Below are 18,467 nucleotides of genomic sequence, written 5' to 3'. Positions count from 1 at the left end.
TGAAAAACATCCTAAAATGTGTAAAAAAAAAAATATATACTCACCTTGTCCCTTCAGCCGGAGTTCAGCCGCGGCTGGCCGGCAGTTCTCCTGAACTGCTCTGTGTAGTATTCAGCAGATTTAAAATCCCCACCTGCTGAATGTGCTGCCTCTGATTGGTCACAGCCCTCACCAATCAGAGGCAGCTCTCACTCACCCATTCATGAATTCATGAATGGGTGAGTGAGTGCTGCCTCTGATTGGCTGAGCGCAGGGACTAATCAGAGGCAGCTCTCAGCTATTGAATGACAGGGCAGCGCTGGGCCATTTCGACGAAAACGCTGCTAGCTGCAGATTTTTCGGCGAATCGTTGGCCCCGGTCACGTGATTTGCGGATGCGCATCCGTCATGCCATCCGCAAATCGCGCGAAAAACCGCCCGCGTGACCAAGGCCTTAATTGCTCTAAAGTAGCTATGTAACTACTTAATACTTTATGCAAAATGATCGCTCAAACTGTCGTTCGACCGATCTTTGAGCGATCATCGCTCCGTGTAAATGGGCCTTTTCCCTTGGAGTCAATCAGCAGGTTGATTGGAGGAGAGCCGACTACATTGTATTCATGGAAGACTTTTTAATTTACTGCTGCTGTTTTAGAATTAGAACTCCTGTTTATATCGCGGCCGCATTCATTTATCTTTATTATATTTTTTTAAATGTTTTTTAGATTTTTTTATGTACTTGTAAACACTAATTACATTGTATTTCGCCTTCAAAAACACGAAGCGTTAAGAATTGGAGGATGAAATATGGAGCCCTTTCATTGTTATGGTCATTCCCAAATATGAAATTGACTTAAAAATATAAAATAAATGTGATACTCAGGGTGGATTCAGACGACCGTATATCGGCTCGGTTTTCACGCCCAGCCGATATACGGTGTCCTCATCTGCAGGGTGCAGGGGGGGAGGATGGAAGAGCCAGGAGCAGGAACTGAGCTCCCGCCCCCTCTCTGCCTCCTCTCCGCCCCTCTGCACTAATTGCAATGAAAGGAGGCGGGATGGGGCGGGGCTAAGTGCTGAGAATCAGCCCCACCCCCTGTCCCACCTCTCTTCATTGCAAATAGTGTAGAGGGGCGGAGAGGAGGCAGAGAGGGGGCGGGAGCTTAGAGCACTGCTCCTGGCTCTTCCAGCCTCCCCCCCTTCTGCAGAGAGAGACGCCGTATATTGGCTGGACTTGAAAACCGAGCCGATATACGTTCGTCTGAATGTAGCTTTAGTCATATATAATGGAACACGGCTGTGGAGGAAAGGGGAGGAGCTGCTCATCTGTATTTTTAGTATTACTCTTGATTTATTCTTTATTCTATTTACCGTATTTTCCGGCGTATAAGACGACTTTTTAACCCAGGAAAATCTTCTCCAAAGTCGGGGGTCGTCTTATACGCCGGACTAACTAAAAAAGAAAAAAAAAATCAATACTCACTTCCCGCGGCGTTCTTCGATGGTCTGCGTCGCTACTGCTGACATCATTGAATGGCTGTGATTGGTTAACGCAGCGCTGGCTTTCATTGGCTGACGCCACGCTGAGTTAGCCAATCAGAGTATTAGCTTTATAGAAGCCGGGCATTCAAGCCCTGCATCCAGAGAGCAATGCTCTGTCGGTGTGGAGGAGGGAGAGACAGCCTGCAGCAGTGCTGCGGGAGGTGAGTATTGATTTTTTTCTTTCTACAGCATATTCCTGGCGTATAAGTCGACAGTTGGGGGTCGTCTTTTACGCCAGAAAATGCGGTAGTATTTTTTTGCTTGGCCAGAAGACGATAGCTACAAATGTTTTTCTTTCCAACGCGCACCCCTACATATATGGCACACATCGGGTATCTATGTAATAAGTGGGCTCAGGAGCCGAGCTCGCTACATACACAGTAGGTGTCAGTCATGTTTCACAGCTGACACCCACGAGTAACAGCCGAGGTCAGAGATAACTCCGATTGCAGCTTTTAACACTTTAATTGTTGCTGTCACTTCTGACAGTGGTATTTAAATGCACCAATCAGGCCTCAGATGAGACTGCAGGCAGCTGTCCAGGTGCCATGGCAGCCAGGGGGCCTCTATAGTATTGCATTAGACAGATGATCACAGGTTCAGGTCCTGTATGGAGACTAAAAAGTTTAATTCACTATGACAAAAAAAAGTTTTTTGTTTTTTTTTAAAACCCTCTTATCAGTCACATATAAAAAAAAAATAATGAAGAATTAAAAATTGGTATTGCCACGTCTGTAAAAACCCAATGTAGTAAAATATCACATTAATAACCGCTACAGCGAACACAGAAGTAAAAGTAATGATTTGTTAAAAGTTGGGAGGAGAAGATCAAAACCCAAAAAAGGTTGAAGCAAGAAGGGGTTAATATCTGGAAATTTTTGGATTTAACTAGTAATAGAATTGTATTTTATAAGAGATCATAGGAATCTTTTGATCGATGGCAGCACTGCACTCCGTTACCAGCGGAACCCTTATATAACAGTGATGTGTCCATATACGCTTTAGCTTTGCTTATTGCTCACTGTGTCCCTCTGCTGGTTGTCTTACAGACTGCAGGCCATACTGTTCTCCTCCACAAACAGTGAAACAACTTCTGGAACAGAAGCGACAGCAGAACCCCAGCCAGGTAACTAGTGGGAGCTATGGGGTTAATATATTCTACCAAAATAACCTATATTTCTGGGTCATGAGATGAAAGCTTCTGAGAGGTTGCAGTTTAATGAGGCTACATTGACACACTGCAGACAGGTCTATTCAATTTAACGACTTCTGCAACAACTCTGCGGTTTGGGAATATACCCTTAGGTCCCATTCACACAAAGCTTAACTGGCACAGATTCGGGAGCAGAGCTTTACATCCCATTGAACTCAATCCCCTGCGAGGCTCTAACAGGGATCTTTTTCAAAAGCAGATTTTAAAATCCGAGTTATAAAAAGAAAAGATCCCATTCCAACTCTTAAGGCAGTGTCCATGCCAAATCACATCGGGGGGCTGACAAAAAATCAGGAACCTAGAAGGTGTTGTGAGCAAAAGCATCATTTATGGTGTAGAAGCGACCCCTTGTAGGGAGGCTCCAGTACCCTGTTGTACTGCCTCTAGCTTGGATATAAGATGTGATATGGGCAGACATGGAGGCTTTAGTACCCTGTTGTACTGCCTCTAGCTTGGATACAAGATGTGATACGGGGAGGCATGGAGACTCTAGTACCCTGTTGTACTGCCTCTAGCTTGGATACAAGATGTGATACCGGTGGGCATGGAGGCTCTAGTACCCTGTTGTACCGCCTCTAGCTTGGATACAAGATGTGATACCGGTGGGCATGGAGGCTCTAGTACCCTGTTGTACCGCCTCTAGCTTGGATACAAGATGTGATACGGGCGGGCATGGAGGCTCTAGTACCCTGTTGTACCGCCTCTAGCTTGGATACAAGATGTGATACGGGTGAACATGGAGGCTCTAGTATCCTGTTATACCGCCTCTAGCTTGGATACAAGATGTGAAATGGGCGGCCATGGAGGCTCTAGTACCCTGTTGTACCGCCTCTAGCTTGGATACAAGATGTGATACAGGTGGGCATGGAGGCTCTAGTACCCTGTTGTACCGCCTCTACCTTGGATACAAGATGTGATACGGGTAGGCATGGAGGCTCTAGTACCCTGTTGTACCGCCTCTAGCTTGGATATAAGTTGTGATACAGGCGGGCATGGAGGCTCTAGTGCCCTGTTGTACCGCCTCTAGCTTGGATACAAGATATGATACGGGGGGCATGGAGGCTCTAGTACCCTGTTGTACCGCCTCTAGCTTGGATACAAGATATGATACATGGGGCATGGAGGCTCTAGTATCCTGTTGTACCGCCTCTAGCTTAGATACAAGATGTGATATGGGAGTTATGGAGGCTCTAGTACCCTGCTGGGCTGCCTCTAGCCTGTATACATACTGTGATAGTGAGAAAATTGTATCCATCATCCAAACAATAAGATAAAACTTGAAATTTATTGCATCATATTAAAACCGCAGCCTGTGCACACAGGTACCTCACAATTTCTGACGCATTTCGGCAGAATATCTGCTATAGTCATATACATGCTGCGATACGGTCGGGTATGGAGGCATACAGGTTCCATATGGTATCCTGCGGCACATTTGCCCACAGATGTTGCAACTTGGCTGCTAGATCCCACACACTCATAGGTTGTTGTAGTTGGCATCCCAGATGGTCCCAAACATGTTCTATTGGTGACAAATCTGGCAACCGGGCAGCCATAGAAGTGTGACAATGTTGTGGGGTTCCTGTGACCCCCTTGTGTGTGCGGCCGAGCATTATCCTGCTGGAAGCCGCCATGAGAGGAACACATGTTGCTGCAGGATGTCCTGAACACATCGCTGACAGGTCATTGTCCCTCATACCACTATTAGACCAACTGTCGTATGGGATGGCCCCCCAGACCATCACACCAGCAGGGGGAAGTATGCCGCTCCACAGCAAACGCAGCATTGAGGCGCTCATCATGAGGCCTCCATGCTTCAATACGACAGCTCCCAAAGAGAACCTGGAATCTTCACTAAAGACAATACGTTTCCACGCCGTAGCAGTCCAGGTTTTTCATTTACAACACCGCTGCAAACAAAGTTGATGGTGTTGGCGTGCTAATGGCAGGGTGCTGTGGCACCAAATTTCCTTCTGCAAGTACCTGGAAATCATCTGGGCAGAGACTGGGTTCTCTAATGAAGATGCCACCTGTGTCTGGATGGCAGACAACAAAACTGTTGGATCTGCTTGTGCTTGTTGCCGAATCAAATGCTCCTCTCTGCTAGGGGTCAGTTTGGGCCGTCTGGAGCATGTTCACCATATATGCATGCCCTCACGTAACTGCTGTACCCAACACCCTAATAGCTTGGTCCGAACAGCCTAGATAGCGGGAAACCCATTGACACTTTGTGAGTGCACCATGAGGACATTGTAGAGGCATGTCTAGCAATCAACGAGCTCTCCATACGGGTACACTACACAAAAGTAGCCTCAGAGTATGTTTAGAGCGCAACAGGGGAAGCACTTTTATGGCCTCAGGTGGTAAAACCAAGCGCCTAATCACCGTAATCATTTACACATCTGCCTGAGACATAACTGCAGGCCGAGTTTGGCAGCAGTCCAACATTTCTATCTGGGTGCATTATTTTTTCAATCCATTGTATATCCTACTGAATGGGGCTAAATCTACATGTGGATCCACATGCAAATCCATGGCAGAAACCAGGCTCGGGTTTCTGTTGTGAATTATTTTGTTACCCCGCTGTCTGATTAACCCTCTCGGTTTCCCTCAATCAAGACATAAAATAAAACTGGTGGAGCAGGATGAAGTCCATATTGATAGAGCCGTTCCTTATCTTCACTTGCCTCGGAGATATAATATTGCGTCATGTCATTCTCTTCCAGATATCGGCATCTCTGGTGGAATATCAGCAGGATCCAGGTTTGTCTTCTGCATCTTTCCTTTATGTTCTTTCATGTTCTTCTTTGCAATCAGACATGGCCGAATGTATCCTCAGTGATTCCACGGAGGCACTGAATGCACCCTAAGGGCCAATTCACTTGGCCATAATGTTGGGCCATGTGTTGGCTGTGTGCTCCATGGATAGCACATGACCTCATTATAGCCTATGCAGCTATACAAACAAGCAATGATCCATGTGAACAAAAATCGCTGCATGTCCTATACTCATCCATTTGCACAGATAAGAATACCATATGTGATATAGAATCCATGTAGATCAAACAGCACACAGAAGGGTGTACGTGTTCTCCAATGCGACTTGTGCCCAACTTTTTCAGGTGCAACTCACAATAGAGCTGTGTAAATCCGTCCTACGAGTCACTTTTTTGAGGCATATTTACTAAGACCGTCATTTCATATTGTGGCGTGAGTAAAGTTTGCACTGGTGTAAGTCTGATGAAAAGTTTTCGAAAGATAGATTACCTCAATTGTGCTCACGTGTGGCCCTAGAAAGGGGAGTAAGCCTCAAAACCCACCCTAGCTACTTGATTGAGAGGAACCTAACAGCTCATATTATAAGAGTGAAGGAAAATATCCCTGGAGGACATCCGGACTCATTCTGGTAGAGCCATAATGACGTTATGGGCAGCATGAGCTCAAGTTCCATGATGAAGGAACCCTAATACTTTCATACGCCATTGCAGGCTAGACTTCAAACCACTTGAGGAGTCTTCCTTTGAGCACTCTGTATTAATTATGTGTATATCACACCCCTAGGGCATATACCCAAGTATGCCCATGATAGAATCCAAATCACAGTTTTCTGCACAGATTCAGGTTCTAAAAACCATGGTAGATGTCCATGATGGCTTTGCCTTTTAGTGTACCCCGGATCCTCGTGGATTTAGCCATTTTCAATGGGCAATAACTCATGCAGTTTTCCCACCGTGGATTCCTCATTAGGAAGTGATATGTCACATATAGATATGGATTCACATTGACAGGCATTTCTTAGATGTAAAGTTTCATTGGAATTGATATGGAGTCCACTTAGATTCCACTTCAGATCCACAGCAAATTTGTGCTATGGAAACATACCCTTGAGGCTAGCTTTACACTGGTGAACATGATATGGGGCCATAAATCATGGCCCCATGCCGCGCTCCCCACCATGTGAATTCCCTGTGGATGGGAGACATTTTCATGTCAAAACTGCCTTGCATCACTGACAGCCACAGCAGAGGATCATGGAGTTTCTCCAATTATTTTCAATGGGAGACATCGTATACGTAGCACGTGGTGCGATTGCGCTGCCAGCCCCATTAAAAGCAATGTATGGCGCAATGCAAGAGCATGCACAAGATGAAATATTCTGCGATTTGTTTCCCAAATCGCATCGCGGTGCGATGCGGGAAAACATCGCTCATGTATATGACCCCAATCATCTGCACAGGATGCGCTGGATACGTAACCTGAATACACTGTGCTACTGCACACCAAAAACACAAAATAAGGACAACTGCATAAAGGAAACAAACTCTCCCTAATAAACTAAACCAGGGATATGCCTAACCAACAGATAACCCGTCCTGACAAGGACGAACCTGACCTCGTATCTCGTCCACTAGTTAACCCTATGAGAGATAGAGGAATAACACGTAAAACAAGATAGAAAAAAATAAACTGCTCTGCTCAGCTTTGCGCAGTCACAGGTAACGGGGAAACCAGCTCCAAGCTTCTGGCTTCCTCCACAGCCAGCAGATGACTGAAAATAAACCGCATCCAAGTCAAGCTGCAGCCCAGGCTAAATAGCCCTGACAAAATACCCACAGGTGGGATCCAGAATCTCTCATCTGATACCACTCCCATCAGAGCCAGAAGACAAAAACACACAGAAAACCTGCACCAAACTTTCTAGTAGGAAAGCGATCACAGGACCGCCACAACAATGTCACACACATATTTGTGTGTGACATGTGCGTCTCGCAATGCACAAATCTCACTCAATTTTCTCGCCCATGTGCAAGTGGCCCAAGAGATTATTCTACATTTTCATATGCTGCTGTATTGGACATTAGCCTTGTGCCATATCCCCATGTGTATGTGCTGCTGCGCAGGACATCTAGGAAAGACTGAATTTCTTACACTATCCCTCTTTTCTGTAGTTCAAACAACAGCACATAATAATCCTCCCAATACAATTTTCTATGCGTTGAACTTAATGTTTCTTGGTGTGAACTCTTAGTTACCTGTCCAAAAAACAAAGTAGGGGAAGGGGATATCTCATTATATGAATGTGCTGCTGTTTGGACTATGGGAAAAAAATAATGCAGGAAATTCACTGTCTTTCTCTTGTTATCCATTTTTTTCTCTTTTTTTTGTCTCCATATTCTCTTTTGCTGTCTCTCATTTCCTTAGGGTAAGCACTAGAGATGAGCGAGTATACTCGCTAAGGCACATTACTCGAGCGAGTAGTGCCTTAGCCGAGTATCTCCCCGCTCATCTCTAAAGATTTGGGGGCCGGTGACAGGTGAGTTGCGGCGGGGAACAGGGGGAAGGGGGGGGAGGGAGAGAGAGATCTCCCCTCCGTTCCTCCCCGCTCTCCCCCGCTGCTCCCCGCCCCCCGCCGGCCCCCGAATCTTCAGAGATGAGCGGGGAGATACTCGGCTAAGGCACTACTCGCTCGAGTAATGTGCTTTAGCGAGTATCTCTAGTAAGCACACATGTATCTGAAATACTTCACATTTTCAATGATGGTTTGCACATGGAAAGTGCTCAGCGGACTACAGTACCAGCCAGGTGGATGGGATTCAAATGGAATTTAACCCATGGCGCAAATTTTAAAATCTGCAGCATGTCAATTTTTGTTGTGGATTTTCACTCTGGATCTCACCCCTTTTTCACTAAAGAGGGCTGAAATCCGCCACAAATTTTCCGCACAATCTGCATGTGCGGCAGATAAATCTGATGTGTGCACACCTAATACTTACATTTAAGCCAGTTTGTTTCTTATTACGTCATTGAAGACAACAATGCTGTATGTCCCTCTTTTCACAGGCTCAGTCACGGCTCCGTCATTTCTTCACCAAAGTTCCAGCCATCAGAAAGATGATTCCATTGTATTTCATAGACCAGCTCTTCACTACACCTACCCTCCACTGGAGGACCTGTATGCTTCCAGGCATGGCCCGACGTATGGCCATGAAGGGAGATATGAGACTGGAAGGACTGAATCTCAAGCTCCGGATACGGACGTAGGGGTGAGATGTTCTACTGCAACGACAGGGAGGATGTATGGTTAAAGAGTCAAGGCAAACCAGACAGGTCTTCAAACCAGGTTTACCTGAGCCTCCAGAGCCAACTTCATTGGCATGTTATATCAACTAAAGTGCATAGAAATAGTTTGAAAGATCCCACAAGGACTATGGACTCCCGTATCTTTAGCCCTTGTCTTGAGAATCAAAAGCGGCTCCAAACAAAGTGCATTGAATGAATCTCAAAAAACATCTTGATCAATCTAGGGCCACCCTTGGCCTTCACCCAACAAGTTGTCCATGTGGCTTGTACAACATTGTATATAATACATAATATTCTGTCTTTCTTGGAAAGGTTGCATCCTCAGGCTCCTACATGGCCACTTTTGCCCATAATCCCTCCTGGATGGGACACAATTCAGGGGCATGTTCTACCACGGGAGCTGACGCATTTCTGAGGATGCCGGGATCTGTGGTTCCAGATATGATGTCTCTAGAGTTGGAAGAAGCCAGAAGTCATATCCAGGGAATTAGTCCAGAACAACTTCTGCATCGTGATGAGGATGGAGACACGTAAGTAGTGAGATTGTTCATCAATGGTAAATGTTAATTAGGTATTTCATCAGGCCCTCTTTGGTTAACTGTCGTAGCCTTGATTGCTGCCTAAGCCAGAGAAGATATTTGCTAGGTTTTCTTTGCTATAGAATAGTCCTTAGATCATGGGGCAATAACTCTTGTGTGGCATTTGGAGGGTTATCACCAAATTATGGATTTGATTTCTGTTTTCTTACCACTTTCTAAATGTTCTTTATTCCTAGAATCCTTCACCTCTATGCAGCAAGAGGCCTGCGCTGTCAATCATATGCTGTGGCAGAACGCTTCCTGCATTACGGTCAGCTGGATGCCAAAGAACATAATGGGAAGGTCAGGATATCTTTATCGATTTGTTAATTGTATCTTTTTAAATACGTTTTAAATCGCATTTTTAGAAATAGATTTATCAGAAAAATTCAAAAAGTTTCCCCCAGTATTGAGTTTGATCATCTTGATCTCTTACTGTATATTGCCAGCCTCTTTGCAATCGGAGCCAATCCAATGTGTCACCTCATGCAGTGCTGGCTTTAGCCAGCAGATAGCGCCATTGTATAACGGCAGAAAAAGAGTAACTCCCCTAGGAAAACCAGGATACAAATTGGATTGGAAAGGGTTAACAAAAGATTTTGGTCCACGAATATATTCACCAGAAAAGGACATGTTGCAATTTTTTTTGTTACATAACGCTGTTTCACATAAGAAACGCACCTCTGAATACACCGAATTAATTCATTTAATCCATATTCTGTCAGTAAAAAATACATACTGAATACGGCCAGAAAATATGCCCATGTGCATGGGCCCTTATAATCCGTATCTGTTTAGCACAAACATATTCTGCAGCAGTGTATAAATCACAGGGAATATGAACAGACATCTAAAGGCCCATTTACATGGAGCAATATTCGCTCACAAATCGCTAAAAAGCGATGGTTTGAGCGATCATCGTTCAATCTAAACGTGCGTCCATCGTGCACTGCTAGCTGATTGTTAAATTCAGTCCAACCTAAAAATCGTCATTCAGCCTTATCAGCAGTTCTTCGTGGGTAGTGCTGATAGCATTGTTTCCCGATGGAGAACAAAGGAACTGAAAGCAGATAAGAGCCCTCGGGCTAATAACTGCTTTCAGCTAAGGCTTCATTTGCACACTATTTAGCTATTAAGTAGACAATAGGTATCGTCCCCTCTCGTCTCTCCTCCTGTCTACATGACAAATTGGTTTGTCTCCATGACAGGAGCGATGAGTGATCACAAATAAAAGGTGTGTAAATTGTGTTAGGGTGTATGGGAATGAGGGTATACTGATAGATAAAAGTGATCGGGGTCTGATGGAGCATGTAGAAGCTGGTTAAATGGAGAAGAGTTGGATTAGGGATGTTATTGGCCTCCTTAAGAGTTGTATTTTTAAGGATCACTTACAGATGGACATTGAGGATTAACCGGATTGTATGTGTAGCACATTCCAGAGAACTGCGGAAGCTCAGGAGAAGTCTTGGGGATGGGAGTTCAGATTATGGAGGATGTAAGGACCTTTTTACACTGAACAACTAGCGTTCAGATTCTTGCTGGATGGAGGGAATGTGAATGATAGTTATTAAGTGTAAATGCCTGCACAAACTTAATAATGAACGGTTCAGGTCCTGCAGGCATAAAAATCAAACGACGATCTGCCCAAGTAAACTGGCAGCCGTTCATCTATGAATGACTGCCTATTATTATGGAGGTGAGCAGAACAATCTCTGGCCCGCAGCTCCTCCATTGACTGAGCGACGATTGCTCCCATGTGAAAGCACAAGTGATTATCGCTGAGACAGCTGTCTGGTTCTTCTGCATCTGACAGTAGTCCCATATGTAAGGACTAGTGATTAGAGAGCATTGCCCTTAGCGAGTACCCGCCCGCTCAAGACAAAAGGTACGGGTGCCGGCGGCAGGCAGTGAGCTGCGGGGGAGAGTGGGGAGGAACGGCAGGGAGATCTCTCTCACCCTCTCCCCCCCCCCCCCGCTCCCCCCTGCTGACTGCCGCTACTCACTGCTCCCCCGCGCAGGCACCCGAACCTTTTGTCTCGATCGAGCAGGTACTCGCTAAGGGCAATGCTCGCTCGATCAATTGCCCTTAGTGAGTATGTTCGCTCATCTCTAGTAAGAGCCCTAAGTCTGAGATGATTAGCAGAATGAAGAGTCATGGGTAGGATGGTAGACAAAGAAGGTAGGAGATACAAGATGGTGCAGCAATGTGGAGAGCTTTACGGATAAGAGTGATGAGTATAAATTGTATTCCGTAGCGGATGGGCACCAGTGCAGTGACTGGTATAGGGTGGAGGCTTCGGGGGAAGTACAGAAAGACGAGCCTGACTGCAGAATTTAGGATGGATTGGAAAGGGGAGAGTTTAGTGAGGAGGAAAACCAATGTGTAGTGAGTTGTGCAGAGCATTCAAACTGAAACACTTGCTGCAGGCTCACGGGCTTCTCATCCGCTTCTCGCTCAGCACTTTCCCCTCCTATGGGGAGTGAGAAGCCAGCGAGTCAATGAGGCTTTTTAAGCTGAGCTTAAACAACCCCGAAAGACAAGTGATCAACTTTTTTGCATTCACACTGAGCAACCATCGCTTAAATTCATTCTTTTAAACAAATTTAGAGCAATAATTCTTACATGTAAATGGCCTTCGGGACATTTTATCTTATCAGTAGCTCTTCATTATCAATTGTAAATGGCTATTAACCAATATTCAAGCTAAAAAGCTCATGTAAGGAGAACTTTACTACTGTCGTGAAGAGAGAGTGTTCAATCATCGATGTCCAGTGAGCCCCCCACCTCATCTCTCTTTTCTTCTACAGTCTCCTCTCCTGGTGGCTGTGGCTGCCAACCAACCCGAGATCGTCTATGACCTCCTGACACTGGGTGCAGATGTCAACGCATCAGACTGCAAAGGGCAGACTGCTCTACACGTGGCGGGGACCTATGGACTCTCCAATGTCATCAGGGTAAACTTGCTTCAAACATTTTTCTCCTAATGACTCCTTGAGCCATCATCTCAACAGTAATATATTCTGTACTCCACTAAACCCCAAGACAAATCTGGGGACAACCCTCATAAGGAGGTGTAATGGCCACCAGATTGGTTATCTCCAGGCTTTCCCAAAAACTGATACAACTGAAAACACAGGGGAGAAAAAAACTCAGTGACTTATATTTTTCGGGAACTTTGGGGTGATTGTGGGATGTACTCTGTAGGAATCTTCTTTCAAAGGTGTATATTATGAATGATCTTCCCAGCATCTTCCATGTAATGACCATCACATTCTTTCATTTCAGGTGTTCTTGGCTCTTCAGCACCAGAATATTGATGTGGAAGCCAGAAATTATGATGGTTAGAGAGAACTTCTAGATATGTTATATTAGAAACTGTGCCAGGCTGAACAGTGTGGGGTCCACAAAAATCACATTTCAATTTAATCAGTCCAACTGGACAAATTCTTCAAGACAGATTCTCGTGGGGCGACCCATGACCCTGGGGGCTACGGTATTGTGCCCATTGCAGGTCCTCAAGTTGCCAATTTGTGGAGGTCAGCTCCTTACAGAAAGGGTCCATTCACTGTAATCTTCTAACTTCATTTTTATCTTGTTTTTGTTGTTTTATTTTATATAATTGTCTCTTTTGTCCTCAAGGTTTGACCCCTCTGCACTGTGCGGTGATCTCCCAAAACAATGCATACAAAAGCAAAAAGAACCAGAACACCCAAAGTGCTCAACAACGTGAGAAGGAGGCCATTACATGCATCCAACTACTGCTGCAGATGGGCGCCAGCTGCACAAGTCAGGTATGGAGATTGCACCAGATACACCGTTTTCCAGTATATATATCTTTTTAAGGACATGGACTTTAGGAGCAACTGCAGAAACCTTTATCCTTTAAGGACAATTTAAAAGTCATCACTGGATCGCTGACTTCTCGCTGCATGTAAACACTCTCCCCTCAGAGCTTTACATAGGCTGTGAAGCGCTAAGCGAGAGGTCAGCGATAGTCAGCGGTGATCTGCCTGCACGAGCGCCAACAACTAGCAGTGACGTCACCTGCTCCTGCAGTCATTTAGCTGACAGTCGTTCCGTGCAAATAAAGCATTAGGCGACCATGTGATGGTAACTCATCAGCACCCCATGATCGTGTCACAGGGATGTCAGGGAGTTGGAATTTTCTAAGGTGGGATCAGAGTTATCAAGATTTTCAATATTTGAATAGGCTGTGTTTTAGTAATGGTGTTGTCTGATAAGGACAACCCTGTTCATGCACCCTATTATGAATGTTAAGGACTTCCCTTAAAGGGGTTGTCCCGCGCCGAAACGGGTTTTTTTTTTTTTCAACCCCTCCCCCCCCCCCCCCCCCCGTTCGGCGCGAGACAACCCCGATGCAGGGGTTAAAAAAGAACACCAGAGAGTGCTTACCTGAATCCCGGCGCTCCGGTGACTTCTTACTTACCTGATGAAGATGGCCGCGGGGATCTTCTCACTCGGTGGACCGCAGGGCTTCTGTGCGGTCCATTGCCGATTCCAGCCTCCTGATTGGCTGGAATCGGCACGTGACGGGGCGGAGCTACACGGAGCCCCATTCAGAAAAGAAGAAGACCCGGACTGCGCAAGCGCGGCTAATTTGGCCATTAGACGGCGAAAATTAGTCGGCTCCATGGAAACGAGGACGCTAGCAACGGAGCAGGTAAGTGAAAAACTTCTTATAACTTCTGTATGGCTCATAATTAATGCACAATGTACATTACAAAGTGCATTAATATGGCCATACAGAAGTGTATAGACCCACTTGCTGCCGCGGGACAACCCCTTTAATGAATTGGAATGAAGACCTACTCTGTTAGAGCGCTGGCAGACCAGGCCATCCATGCATTACTTGAATGACCACCATATGATGCTAGATTTCTGCTAAAGAGGAAATGTCTGGCCAGGCCTTACTTTACACGCTGATCACCGAGGACCTGCAATAATCACTTGATTGCCATGCTAGCTTCCACTTTGTATCATATTCTTGGTAAATTCCATCATTGTCAACTCAGTTCATTTCTAGACACTAGGGATGATTGTAGGATGTCTCCACTATTGAGAAGAAATCTATTTAAACTGACTTGAAATTAATATTAACTTCATCACACAGGAAATAAAGAGTAATAAGACGGTGCTCCATCTGGCGGTGCAAGCGGGGAACGTCCCTCTGGTCAAATTTTTCCTTGAGATGTCACATGCCAATCTCCCTGGACTCATCAACATGAAGGTGAGCAGCTCTGATATTATTATCCCAGGTTCTGTTTCCTGTAGCTGATTAAGTCCAAAACTGTATACGTATCTCTGATCTTGGCCTCCATTACAATTTGTAACTCATGAGCCATGACTTGTGGTCTCCATGATATTTGATTGTTGATCTTCGATACACAACAGTTTTTACCTCTGCTACATATAGGCAGCACTTAACTTTATTGCCCATGTCCCCAGTCCCTTAGTTACACGGCTCCACCATCTACTTCATATTTTGGACACTGGAAAATCTTTCACTTCACTATAACTAATGGTGGATTTAGGTCTTCCAAATATCTTGGAATGCTGAGTCTACTGCATAGTTAATCTTAGCCTTCATAATGCTAGAATCCATACGAAGTCATAGCTGATAGTGGAACTGCTGATGGTTCAAAGTTGATTCCTTCAAGGATTTATTGCCCACTGACATTGACCTACAGCACACATGGCGTTGGTTTGCTATTGGCCAATATTAGGAAGACAAGCTCATAGTCATTGGACCATAGTCTGTGGTTCGCCTTAGCTTTGCACTGTAGAACACCTGGTACATAACACCACATCCTCATGTTTGCCACTTTTAATTACTGACCATTATGTCTCCTCATTCCCTGAATGATGTCCTTTTCTTTTTTACAGGCCCATGGAAATACTGCTTTGCACATGGCAGCAGCTTTACCACCTACTCGCTCTACTGAGTATCTGATCCAGCTCTTGCTCTTCTATGGGGGTGACCCAAGTACCCGCAACCTGGAGAATGAACAGCCTGCCCATTTGGTACCTCCTGGAGAGTTTTCAGAACAGGTACGTACTAGTGAATTATCCCCTTGCTATTGTTTATCGTTTGAGGTTTGTATATCCAGCATTGAGAGCATTTACCTTTCAAAGCACCACATCCCTTCTACTATATACTAAACATTTATTTATTGCTGCAGAGACAGTGGTGGGATAGGAGGGGGATGCTGCTGCAGTTTCACAGTCTGTGCTTCTTATACTGAGTGCTGATGTTTCTGTTTGTAGAATGTGAATATAATATCCAGACTTCCTTATTTTTCACTGTTAGATTAAAATGCTCTTAAAGAGAAGACGTGTGATGTCATCAACCCGCAACCAATCAGCAACTTCCTTATAGGAAACAACAGATTAGGACTATTTCACTAGTCCTAAAGTCAAAATTCTTCTACTTGTGAAGAAACAACATAAAACATACCAAAATGCAGAATGATTTGTTCAGTAACCAAGTTTTTATTTGTTATTGCATCTTTCTGATTACAGCTATCATACATTATGGTTTCTGTGAAACTCAACACAAGTGATTACCAAAGTGTAATAATTACCATACACAACAGGTGAGGAAAGAGATAAGAAACAATAATATTCTATGGTAAGCCTAGGAAAAATGCTCATAAAGACTCGCTAGAAAAAACTGCTACATACTATAATACTGCCCCTATCTACAAGACTATAACTACCATTATACTCACCCATTTGCAAAAATAAAACTACTTTAATACTGCATCTTATGTATAAAAATATAACTACTATAACACTGCCCCCTATCTACAAGACTATAACTACCATTGTATTCACCCATTTAAAAAAATATAACCACTATAATACTGCCAGAATGTACAAGAGTATAACTACTATAATACTGCCTCCTATGTACAAGAATATAACTACTATGATACTGCCTCCTATGTACAAGAATATAACTACTATAATACTGCCCCCTATGTACAACAATATAACTACTATAATACTGCCTCCTATGTACAAGAATATAACTACTATAATACTGCACCCTATGTACAAGAATATTACTACTATAATACTGCCTCCTATGTACAAGAATATAACTACTATAATACTGCCCCTATGCACAAGAATATTACTACTATAATACTGCCTCCTATGTACAAGAATATGACTACTATAATAATGCCCCCTATGTACAAGAATATAACTACTATATTACTGCTCCTATGTACAAGAATATAACTACTATAATACTACTCCTATGTACAAGAATATAACTACTATAATACTGCCCCCTATGTACAAGAATATAACTACTATAATACTGCCCCTATGTACAAGAATACAACTACTATAATACTGCCACCTATGTACAACAATATAACTACTATAATAATGCCCCCCTATATACCAGAATATAACTACTATAATACTGCCCCTATGTACAAGAACATAACTACTATAATACTGCCCCCTATGTACAAGAATATAACTACTATAATACTGCTCCCTATGTACAAGAATATAACTACTATAATACTGTCCCCTATGTACAAGAATATAACTACTATAATACTGCCCCCTATGTATAAGAATATAACTACTATAATACTGCTCCTATGTACAAGAATATAACTACTATAATACTGTCCCCTATGTACAATATAACTACTATAATACTGCCCCCTATGTACAAGAATATAACTACTATAATACTGCCCCCTATGTACAAGAATTTAACTACTATAATACTGCCCCCTATGTACGAGAATATAACTACTATAATACTGCCCCTATGTACAAGAATATAACTACTATAATACTGCCCCCGCATGTACAAGAATATTACTACTATAATACTGCCCATATGTGCAAGAATATAACTACTATAATACTGCCCCTATGTGCAAGAATATAACTACTATATTACGGCCCCCTATGTACAAGAATATAACTACTATAATACTGCCTACTATGTACAAGAATATAACTACTATAATACTGCCACCTTTGTACAAGAATATAACTACTATAATACTGCATCCTATGTACAAGAATATAACTACTATAATACTGCCTCCCATGTACAACAATATAACTACTATAGTACTGCCTCCTATGTACAAGAATATAACTACTATAATACTGCCTCCTATGTACAAGAATATAACTACTATAATACTGCCCCCTATGTACAAGAATATAACTACTATAATACTGCCTCCTATGTACAAGAATATAACTACTATAATACTGCTCCCTATGTTCAAGAATATAACTACTATAATACTGCCCCCTATGTACAAGAATATAACTACTATAATACTGCTCCTATGTACAAGAATATAACTACTATAATACTGCCTCCCCATGTACAAGAATATACCTACTATAATACTGCCCCCTATGTACAAGAATATAACTACTATAATACTGCCCTCTATGTACAAGACTATAACTACTATAATACTGCCCCCTATGTACAAGAATATAACTACTATAATACTGCCCCCTATGTACAAGAATATAACTACTATAATACTGACCCCTATGTACAAGAATATAACTACTATAATACTGCCCTCTATATACAAGAATATAACTACTATAATACTGCCTCCTATGTACAAGAATATAACCACTATAATACTGCCCCCTATGTACAAGAATATAACTACTATAATACTGCTCCTATGTACAAGAATATAACTACTATAATACTGTCTACTATGTAAAAGAATATAACCACTATAATACTGCTCCTATGTACAAGAATATAACTACTATAATACTGCCCCCTATGTACAAGAATATAACTACTATAATACTGCCCCCTATGTACAAGAATATAACTACTATAATACTGCCCCCTATGTACAAGAATATAACTACTATAATACTGCCCCCTATGTACAAGAATATAACTACTATAATACTGCCTCCTATGTACAAGAATATAACTACTATAATACTGCTCCCAAGACGATAACTACAACCTTGACTCTAAGTACCTGAAAATTGACCCTTTAAAAGATTAAAACTAGAGATG

At 43.2% G+C, this 18,467-nt stretch overlaps 1 protein-coding gene across 1 annotated transcript in view; it reads left to right on the top strand.

The window, feature by feature from the left end:
• The window catches only part of NFKBID (NFKB inhibitor delta), a 28,720-nt gene extending 12,443 nt beyond the window's left edge, over positions 1 to 16,277 (top strand). Inside the window, exons 2-12 of the mRNA XM_066572629.1 lie at positions 2,571 to 2,647; positions 5,461 to 5,497; positions 8,576 to 8,778; positions 9,128 to 9,345; positions 9,591 to 9,696; positions 12,202 to 12,348; positions 12,680 to 12,734; positions 13,034 to 13,185; positions 14,526 to 14,642; positions 15,299 to 15,463; positions 15,723 to 16,277. Of these exons, the coding sequence (XP_066428726.1) occupies positions 2,571 to 2,647; positions 5,461 to 5,497; positions 8,576 to 8,778; positions 9,128 to 9,345; positions 9,591 to 9,696; positions 12,202 to 12,348; positions 12,680 to 12,734; positions 13,034 to 13,185; positions 14,526 to 14,642; positions 15,299 to 15,463; positions 15,723 to 15,791 (1,346 nt within the window). The 3' untranslated portion in view covers positions 15,792 to 16,277. The remainder of the gene's footprint in view (positions 1 to 2,570; positions 2,648 to 5,460; positions 5,498 to 8,575; positions 8,779 to 9,127; positions 9,346 to 9,590; positions 9,697 to 12,201; positions 12,349 to 12,679; positions 12,735 to 13,033; positions 13,186 to 14,525; positions 14,643 to 15,298; positions 15,464 to 15,722) is intronic.
• Positions 16,278 to 18,467: the final 2,190 nt, after the last annotated feature.

This window comes from Eleutherodactylus coqui, chromosome 6, assembly GCF_035609145.1.
Source record: "Eleutherodactylus coqui strain aEleCoq1 chromosome 6, aEleCoq1.hap1, whole genome shotgun sequence".
NCBI classification, from domain to species: Eukaryota; Metazoa; Chordata; class Amphibia; order Anura; family Eleutherodactylidae; genus Eleutherodactylus; species Eleutherodactylus coqui.
This window is presented reverse-complemented; position numbering and strand designations above follow the sequence as displayed.